The 10316-nt window shown below is 39.2% G+C and overlaps 1 protein-coding gene across 1 annotated transcript in view; it reads left to right on the top strand.

The window, feature by feature from the left end:
• The first annotated feature begins 1762 nt into the window (after positions 1-1762).
• The window catches only part of RTCB (RNA 2',3'-cyclic phosphate and 5'-OH ligase), a 24583-nt gene continuing 16029 nt past the window's right edge, over positions 1763-10316 (top strand). The window contains exons 1-5 of the mRNA XM_023527456.1: positions 1763-1956; positions 4821-4899; positions 5979-6046; positions 7195-7294; positions 9329-9486. Coding sequence (XP_023383224.1) covers positions 1864-1956; positions 4821-4899; positions 5979-6046; positions 7195-7294; positions 9329-9486 — 498 coding nt within the window. The 5' untranslated portion in view covers positions 1763-1863. The remainder of the gene's footprint in view (positions 1957-4820; positions 4900-5978; positions 6047-7194; positions 7295-9328; positions 9487-10316) is intronic.

The following is a 10316-nucleotide window of genomic DNA, read 5'->3' as shown; positions in this document are numbered from 1 at the left end:
GGGTTCACTGCAGGAAGTAAATGGCCCTTAATCTCACCTACTGTAAACCCAGAGGGAGAAGACAGCACGCACTGGAATTTTAAAGTTCTCCTGAAGTGTTTAGGCTGGAAGTTTTCTTTCTCCAGCCCTCAGGGACAGAGGGAGACAAACTGGGTTAAAGAGCTAAATCAGGGTGTGTTCGTCTCTGTGCGTGGAGGGGTGGATGTTTGAATGTGTGTTCATGTTTGAATGCATGCTATGTGTTCCTGCGTTTATGAAATCCTGGAGCCAAGAGCTAGGCATGTACTTCTGACAAGGTACATGAGAAATTTCTCAAGTACAGATTTGAATCACTTTGGTCGGTGGAGATCCCCTCAGCCCTCTCAGCTCTCTGGGGTTCTCCCACTCCCTGCATATTGGATTTTATGTTTTATATATACTGCTACTGTCCCCTGTATTTAATTAAAATTGTTTTCTATTAATGTTAACCTTGTCTTTTTATTTGCAAGACTTCCTGCCCCAGCTTTTTTTAAATGAAATAAGACAGAGACAAGAGAATTTAGTGTCTTTAACATTGATGAAAACTGAGATAGTACAGATTTCAAGGCTTGATTTAAAAAGGGAATTCTTTGCCTCTTAGATGTTTGCAGTGAGAAACTGTGTGATCACAGAAAACTCAGGAAGTCATATCACTTTAAGTTTTAGGATGTTTTCTCTGCCAGATTAAATGAAATAGCGGTGCAGGGTACTAAACCTAGAAAATTCACAGTCGATGATGATGTTAATGTTGTCCTAATCAATGGGGTGAAGTTAGGGCAGAAGAGGAGGAGAGGGAAACCAGCATGGACGATGTGAGAAACGAACGGAAATCACACACTTTGCTTTTACATTGTTTACAATCCAGTGAAGGAGCGGAAGAGAGCAACGCATGGAAGGCCAACCATGTGCCAAACCATGTTGGTTACTTCACAAGTGTCGGTTCATTCAATCCTCACAGCCACTCTATGAAGAATTATGATCCCATTTTATAGATGAGGAAACAAAGGTTGAGAGAGATGAACCACACAAAGCCAGTAAATGGCAGAGATAGGAATTGAATCCAAGCCTTTCAGATTCCAAAGTCAGTTTTTTAAACGAGGTAGGACTAGAAACCGAAATCACGTAAAGCTCACTTATTACTCAGAACAAGAGACAATGCGTATAAAATCATGGTCACAGAGTAGTTAGTCCCCAACGAAGATCAGACTGGGAAGCCTGGGCTATCCATAGGGACAGAGATTTGCTCATTTTGGAGCACACATCTAGTCATAATAGGTGCCCCCATGAGTGTTTGTTGAAATATATGATAAACAGTCATGTGTCATTCTTTGGGATGCTGTTTTATGACAGGCAAGTTATTCAAGGTATATCCACAAATTCATTCTGAAACATTACAAATGTTCAGTTGTGTTATTTATTTAAACACGTTCATCTTTCTCCGCTGCAGACATCTTTCCCTCCTCGCTGCTGGGAATGAAATCCAAGCTAATTTATTCATTAGAGCAGCCGGACCTGACCCAGAGTCATGCGTTTTTCTGTGCTACAAAGCACTTCCATAACTAGATCATACTGAAAACTAGAGACTTCAGCTAGCTCAGCTTTAGCGTAGAAGAAAATGACTAGTAAATGTCCAAAAAGGTGAACACTAGAGGGCAGTCTAACTTAACTGAGAGAAACGCGGTTGCTGCGACGAGTTTCGAGCCTCGACGCTTGCCGTCACCCATCCTGCCACGGGGCCGACCGCGTCTGCGCGTTGAGTTTCCGGAAGGTGGTGCTTCGGCGAACGGGATATCGCGGCCGCTGCTTTTCAAAGCGGATCCGGGAGTTGCTACTGTTGTCGCCGCCATGAGTCGCAACTACAACGATGAGCTGCAGTTCCTGGAAAAGATCAATAAAAACTGCTGGAGAATCAAGAAAGGCTTCGTGCCCAACATGCAGGTGAGGCGAAGGAGCAGGACCCAGTAGCGGGGCTTTCCTGTCTGGGGACCCGCGGCGCCTCCCTGCCAACCCGGCCAGGCCTCCTCACCCTTCCGACCTAGCAGAGGGCCTCCCACCCACCCTCTGGACTCAGGGACTGCCTAACGCGCCGGCCCTATCTCCCCTCAGGAGACCGCCCCAAATCACATGGACAAGCAAAGTGGATTATGGCTAGGGAATCCAAGTAAATAGGAAGCTGGCGTTTGTAAACCGTTTTCACACATAAGTCTCATAAGCGCACTGTAAGTTGTGTTGCGTTCCTGAGCTTCAGAGACGTTAGTTGTTTTTTACAAGGTGGCACAGCCAGTCAGGGGTAGAGTTGCCGGGACTGGAACTCAGTTCCTCTGAGTCATGCTGGTCGTTTAAGTGACCTTTACAGACCTGTGTTTGCTGAACTAAGTTTTCAGCATTCACTGTTCCGTGTTGGTTTTTAATAAGACCGTTTTGTTACTCGCAACAGCCTAGAAAGTTCACAGGGCACAAATTGTTTTCAGTATTCACTTCTCAAAGATCCTTGAGGAACGGGCTTCCTCTACCCACCTAATAAGAAGCTCAACCAGGACTCGATGTCCAATTAACTTCTTTCTGTGACAGGATGATGTATTCTCTATGGAGACTTAAGAGTCTAATCAGAGAGTTGGAAAGCCTGGGTTGCCTATATCTCTCAGGCTTCATCGCCATTTGTGACTACTATTTTCCATTAAAGTAAAGAAATAAGGCATTTGTGAAGTTTTGGTGCATATGTTGTTAAATGGCTTTTGAAATCCTTTAATGGGCCATGTAAGTGCCCTGAAGGTTTGTGATCTTGGGTCTTTGCAAAAGTTCTTGATAGCTGCTCCACCCTTTTAATCAATGTCAAAACTTACAGTCTCCCCAATGAGTAAATCACTTAGCTAGACACTGAGGGGAGAAAAAGCCCATAGTCTTAAAACTACTTTTTGCTGTTTTCCACTTGGCAGTTTTCTATGTATGGAATCTCATTACCTGAATGAAGAAGTAGAAAGTAAAAATCACCATGCCCTGATCATTGTAAAGAGATGGTACACTGTCATTGTCTGGCAACAATTTGGGTTTAACTTTTGATGCACACACTGCTGCTCATTCTAAGAGCAAGTCTAATTTTGCTAGGCAGTTCTGATTTAACCATTTGTGCAATACTTGACTACCACCTATCCCTTGAGAATGGTGAGTTGACATCTTGATATATTGCTCTTAAAGTTACCGACCACTATGCCAAGCTTAAATTGTGTTCCAGTCCTCATGAGAATCATGAATTTTATACAAATAATTATCTGCTTACATAGTCTCCATTCCTCCCCTAAGACCCATTTGCTGCACTAAAAATTCCTGTTCCCCTAAAACACTCCCTTCCCATCTTTATGTCATCTTTGCGTTCAGCTCCTAAATGTGCTGCTGTTCCAGTGATGTGCCTTGTCTTTAAAGAGCCAACTCAAAATGTGAACAAAAAGTGAGCAGCAACGTCCCCCAGCTCCCTAACCATGGAGCTACTTCATCAGATTCTTCAGTAGCACTGTGTACTTACTTCTGTTACAGCTCTTGTCTCACTGCATTCTTAATTGGCTTGTCTGGGCCTCATCCTAGACTGTAAGCTCCTCAAGCAGGATCTTGCATATTCTTGCATATCTCCCTAGTGACCAGTATAGTGCCTGAAACATAATCATTAAATGTTTGGTGAATTAATAAATGTGACCCTTAGAAATTGTACTGGATATGTTTTCCATCAACTGGCATTGTTATTCATGCAGAAGTGAGTTGCAGAAATCATCTAATTAGAGAAGTTTACTTATCCGGATGATTAAGTATTAAATCTTTGGTTCTATATTACTGGGCAGTTCCTTCGTAATATTTGATCTCCGATAAAAATGTTCTGGCCTTTGGAAGTACATAATTGTGTCTTTCATTGCCTTTAGTGTGCCCCTATTGTCAAAATTCTTCATATTCTTAAGATTATATAGATTATAGAACTGAGCACACAGCTAGGTAATAGCTGCATGTTGAATTGTTTTTACTCAGTATTTACCTAAGTAGATTTGTAAATCAGCATAGGACACAATAAAGTGTGATGTGCTATTATCTTAAGCACAGGAAAAGTACACTAAAGTAAGATGACTGCAGTTTTATGTTTAGAATTTGAAATTTTGATTTTTAATCCATTGATGTTTTAGAGGCACTAAGGCACTGAGACCTTTTGGCACTAGTATGAAAGTTTTATTCACATATACAAAAAATATTTTACCTGTTAAAATCTCAAATGTGGCTTTGAGAGTAGGAGAATAAAAACAATTTGCAAACATTTCAAAATACATTTTTAACATAGACAGTTGACCCTTGAACAACACAAGTTTGAACTGCATGGGTCTACTTAATATGTGGATTTTTTTTCAATAAGTACTATAAATTTATGTTCTCATTAATAACATTTTCTTTAGCTTATTCTATAATAACAATACAGTATGTAACATATACAGTATATAATAAACAAAATGTATCAATTGACTGTTCATGTTATCAGTAAGGTTTCTAGTCAACAGTTAAGCTTTAGGGGAATCAAAAATTATACTCTGATTTTTAACTGGGGCGGGATGTTGGTCGGCACCTTTAACCTGTGTTGTTCAAGGGTCAACTGTATTTAAAGTTGGGAACATCTTGTAGCTTTTGATAGGAATTTTTCTGCTTGTTCAAGGAAATGTGAAATTGTTCTCTAAAGAGTAAAGCAGAATGAGTGTTACATCCGGTATTGTCTTCTACCCAGTGCTTATACATCATGTACATGTGCTCAAATGTACGTTTTCCTTTGGTACCAGGTTGAAGGAGTTTTCTATGTGAATGATGCTCTGGAAAAATTAATGTTTGAGGAATTAAGGAATGCCTGTCGAGGTGGCGGTAAGTACATTAGAATTTTACATGTGGCAGTATAAGTAGTGTCTTCCTATAGCCTGAAAAAAAAAAAAAAAAAAAGATCATTCAGATAAAATTTTGTCAAGAAATGACCAGGACTTGAGATGAGACCAAAAAACTGTTACATATTTGTGATTATGTTGTTAGCTACCTGGCCCTGTAGAACCCATTTGGAGCAGGGCGGACCTGGTTGGTTTAAAAGCTAACCTTGGATAATAAGAGCTACCTCGTGTAATTCTTAGAGTAATTCTAAGAGAAAGCTACTATCACCATTTTACAGATGTGTAAGTCAGGGTTCAGGGAGGTTAAGTAATTTTAATTTGTCCATGGTTGCACAACTTCTTGGTTACTCAGAAATGCCCGATTCCAAAGTTAGTGTTCTTAACCAGTACACTGATTAGCCTCACTGGACTTCAGTTTTCTCATCTCTGAAAGAGTTTATTACACTTATCTTGCAGGACTGCAGCAAGATTTAGAGATAAATATATAAAACTCTACTCTAAAGCTCTAATGATGACAGTGGAATTGAAATCAGTTTTAACTCTTTTATTTTCTGGATCAACAAAATAAATCCTAATCCACCTCCCTGCCAAGATATGCTGAGTTGTCTGAAATGACCCAGCAACCAAGTGATAGAGCTGGGACTAGAACCCTTAGTTTCCTGACTCAGTTCAGTGTTTTCCCAGCTCTTCCACATTGCCCTTCTCTGTCACTTAGAATAAAAACTAGTGTTGATTTTTTTTTTTTGATAAGTACATTTTTTTGTATTGCCAACGTAACATATAATCGTTATGTTTTACATCTCCCAGCACATTTGCAGGCAACCCTCACACAGAACATTGATGGCGTGTTCGTAATTTGTCTGGTTGCCCTCACTGCCTTTCTGAGCATGTGCTGCCTTCTTGGGGATGCTCCCTTCATGCTTCCATTTCAAACATCCTTTTATGCTTTGTTTTAACAGTCCTAATCACTCCCCCTTTACGTAATGCATTCTAGAAATATATGAACATACTTACTAAAAATCAAATGTGCCCTCTTTTCTAATAATGAATTTTTAACTTCAGGTGTCGGCGGCTTCCTGCCTGCCATGAAACAAATTGGCAATGTGGCAGCCCTGCCCGGGATTGTTCATGTGAGTCCATGTTCAGAGCTTTAATCAGTTGTATTTCTCTTAGTCTGAAAGTTTGTTGAATGGATGACTGGCCATGCCTAACTGATAGTGGTGTCATTTAGACAGTGACCTTTGAACATCTGGAAATAACTGTGAGACTTAAAGATAATTGGGCCTGAATAACATCCGAGGTTCTGGTTGCCTTTGGCTAGAATCTGTAAGTGTTGGAGAACCTTTGATGTAGTTTTTAATGTGTTCTTGTTTCTTTGTCATTGTATATCATTATTACTGGTACACTGGGTTAGTGTACCACCATTGTCATTTTCACTATGGCCCCACTCCAGAGGATGATTGGAGAAGGAATGGAAAAGTTTAAGGGTTGGGACTGAGGAGAGGGAGACGGTATAGCTACTCTGAACATGACCGAAAAGGGCTAGTGGCGACAACAGGGAGAAAACTGGGTGGTACAAGTGGGTTCCCGCTGTAGCCTAACGTTACAACTCCGCCATTAGAGGTAAACATTAAAATGAATCCCCTCTGCAGACATCTTTTTGAGGTCTTCATGCCAGTTACTATCCTGGGCATTTGGAGGGGGGAAATGAAAAGACATGCCTTATGCATATGAAGAACTCACAAGTGTCTAGGTATCTCCATATAGCCTCACTGTGTTTGATCTGCATTCCTCCTGGGTCAGGATCCTTTCCTAGACCCCAGATGTAGAAAGTGTACAGTGTTCATATCATCAAGTCCATTACATTTGTCTGTGATGGCTTAAACACTGAAGATAGGTATAAATCAGATATTGCTCTGCCTTTAACCTGACATGACCATGATTTTTCAAAGTTTGTCTTTAGATGGCTTTAAAATGTAATAATACACTAAAGTTAGTATGTGGTCCTCCTGTGTCATGTTATGATGAGGCTCTTCTGTTTTAGGATTCCTTAATGGTCAGACTTTATAAGAAAGATTTTTCCTCCACTATATTAACTTTATGGTTAGGAGTTTTTACACCTAATTTTCACCAGTAGAGACTATTCCATGAGACTAGAATCTTGATTCGGGTAAAGCTTTAGCCCGCAGACTATCAGGTCCATCAGGTATCAGGTCCATCGGGCAACCAGAATGCAAGATTAAGGAAGCTGTATTTTCATTTTCTTATTCTCTTTCAGCGATCTATTGGGCTTCCTGATGTCCATTCAGGTTATGGGTTTGCTATTGGGAATATGGCAGCCTTTGATATGAATGACCCTGAAGCAGTGGTGTCCCCAGGTAAGGTCACTGTGCACATCTGCTCTCAATGTAGCATAGCCTTTGGGAAAAACAGCCTGGCTTCTTGTGTGTGCATCTCATGGTCTCATCACATTCTGTCATTTCTTTTCCTCTCATTTACTGAGGAACACTCAGAGGCTGTTTAAACATCAAGTATATTTATTGTGAATTGTTTAGGCTCTTACTGTATACCAGGCATTATTCAGACTATAAAACAAACTGAAACACTTCCCTGGCAAATTATGTGTCTTCTTTATGTCCCAGTTATCTGTTCGGCAAGTTGGAACTAATAGTGCTACACTCTGCATAGCATTATTATGAGGATTAAATGAGTTCAGCTGCGTCAAATACTCAGCACAGCGCTGCGCACATAGGAAGTACTCTGTGTTTGCTTTCATTGTCATCACGTTATTTACCTCCAGTGGAATATGTCTTCTGCTGTGAGGTGCTTTCACTGAAAATATTTCACATCAGAAGTAATATCTTTGCTTTCAGAGTCTGAGAAAAAAATGAAGTTTAAATTACATCTTTAGAGTTCTGCCTCTGGCAATGGTGAACAGGGTTGTTGCAGACTGTTCTCCTGCTGAGAATAACAAGAAAGGCTGAATAAATTGTTTCTTTAAATCTGTTTGAAAGCAGCGGAAAGCTTAAGGCAGTAAGAACTTGTGAGGCTGTGATCAGGAGAAAAAGAAAAGTGCGATTACATGAACCCAGCATTTAGCACTGTTTTTCTTGAGGTGATGGCAGATTTCTGTCAGTAAGGCTATAGATGATATGAACAATACAGTTAACACACTTGACACTAGACCTCTAATATACATGCATGGTTCCATGTACACACACATTGCAGAGCATCCAAGAACTGTAGATTGTACACATTCTTTTTGAGTGCACACAGAACATTTACCAGAACTGTAGATTGTACACATTCTTTTTGAGTGCACACAGAACATTTACCAGAATCGACCATGTGCTGAGCCAGAAAGCAGATCTCAGATTTCAAAGCATTGAAAACATAGAGCAGCAGTTCTCAAAATTTTTGCTCTTAAAAAACCTTGACAGTTGATCTCAAAGGCTTTTAGCAATGTTTACCTTACTAGATATTAAAACTGAGACATTTTTAAAGCAATAATACACAAATACATGTTTCATTTTTAATCAGAGCAAACATGTTATCACATGTCATGTAGCCTTTGCAAAACTTCACTGTACACTCGAGAGAATAAGTTTAAAAGGCTGATAAAGTCTTAGCATTATTATACATATAGTCTTATAGACCTGAAAGGATCTCTGGACCACACTTTAAAACCACTGATATAGAGGATATTATCTTTCCACAGTGGAATTAAGTTAGAAGTCATTAACAACAACAAAAACTATAAAAACCCATCTTATATTTATAAAATAAGAAAGATGTGTTTAACCCAGGGGTCAAAAGAATCATAATGGAGATACAAAATAATATCAAAAAATACATATGTCTAAAAATTGTGGGTTACTGTTAATGGCTTACTTGGATAGCAGTATTGTGGCTTTAAACATAAATGAGAAAAGAAGGATGAAATAGCAGTGATCTAAGCATCCATCTCAGAAAGTTAAAGAACATCAAATCAAAAACCCAAAAAAAGGCAGAAAGATGGAATTAAGAGCAAAATTAATAAAAAATATATATATATACAGTAAAAAGGATTAGCAGAGCCAAGAGTTGGTTCTTTGAAATGACTGATAGAATTCATAAACCCCCAACAAAAGTGACCCAGAAAAAAAGAGAAGCACGTAATTCACATTTTAATCTCTGGTCTAGATGTTACTCGTTCATTACTGTCTTCCTAGCCCACAAAGTACCTTTAGTATGTTAAATTGTTTTGGTGCCAACAGATTTTACCCACAGAGAACCACTTTGTTGGATACTATAAAACAATTATCTTTTAAAAGAATGGCTATTAAACCCTGTATCAGTGGTGGGAAACCACAGGTAACAGTGCCCAACTACCTGTTTTGCTAATATTTGAGTAACTTTTCTCTATTTTGTAGGTGGTGTCGGATTTGACATCAACTGCGGGGTCCGTTTGCTGAGAACCAATTTAGATGAAGGTGATGTCCAGCCTGTGAAGGAGCAACTTGCCCAAGCTATGTTTGATCACATCCCTGTTGGGGTGGGATCAAAAGGTGTCATCCCCATGAATGCCAAGTAAGAACCCAAGTTTCCAATAAATGGAGAAATAATAACTACAACACTCTCAGTCATTTCCTTTGTAGGCCTCTTAGAAGATGGGGATTGTTCAGTCACTTTTCAGGAAGTGATAATAAATTGATTTTTTTGAGTGTGAGCTCCATCCTGCTTTGAAAAGCATACCTGAAACATATAAATTCTAATCGTCTTTATAGATATTTTAGATAGGAATTTTATCCTAATAAGTAAGTTTGACATGGGCTATAGCAGGGATGGAACATCGAACATTGTAATTTCTCCTGGTAGTGTTTTAGAAGAGGGCCAGACCTTATGTGAAGATCGAAGCTTTTTCCTTCTAGGGGTTTAATGTGTGTGCACCTCAGCTTCAAAATGCAGGTGCAACAAAGCTACATAGTACTTCTATGAAGATAGGAATAGAGCTTAAAATTTAACCTGTATCACCTGAGAATATTTAGATAGCTTTATTATTTGACCGAAAGTGGGTAACTGGTAAAGTTAATGGTAGATAGTGGTATCTGATTATGATTATAAATTTTCTTTGGCCGCTTAATCACCACCTTATAGAATTTAGGGTCAGAGAGGCAAATGTAAATAAGATTTGTAAAATACAAGGGGTTGTATACATGTCAAGAGGAACTGTAATCATCTCTGAAATGGCATTTACTGTTTTATATTGCAGTTATTTATGTAACTACTTTTCAAAGAACTAGAGTTACTGAGATCATAAACTTTGTATTTAGCTCAATGCCTGGTACACAGGTGATGTCATTACAGGTAGTGTTTCCTCTGCCCTTTGAGATGTAGTCATCCTTAGGTTTTGATCTGCCT

This window comes from Pteropus vampyrus, unplaced genomic scaffold (assembly GCF_000151845.1).
Source record: "Pteropus vampyrus isolate Shadow unplaced genomic scaffold, Pvam_2.0 Scaffold16, whole genome shotgun sequence".
Classification (NCBI taxonomy): Eukaryota; Metazoa; Chordata; class Mammalia; order Chiroptera; family Pteropodidae; genus Pteropus; species Pteropus vampyrus.
Note: the sequence above shows the minus strand (reverse complement) of the source record. Positions and strands in the feature narration are given on the sequence as shown.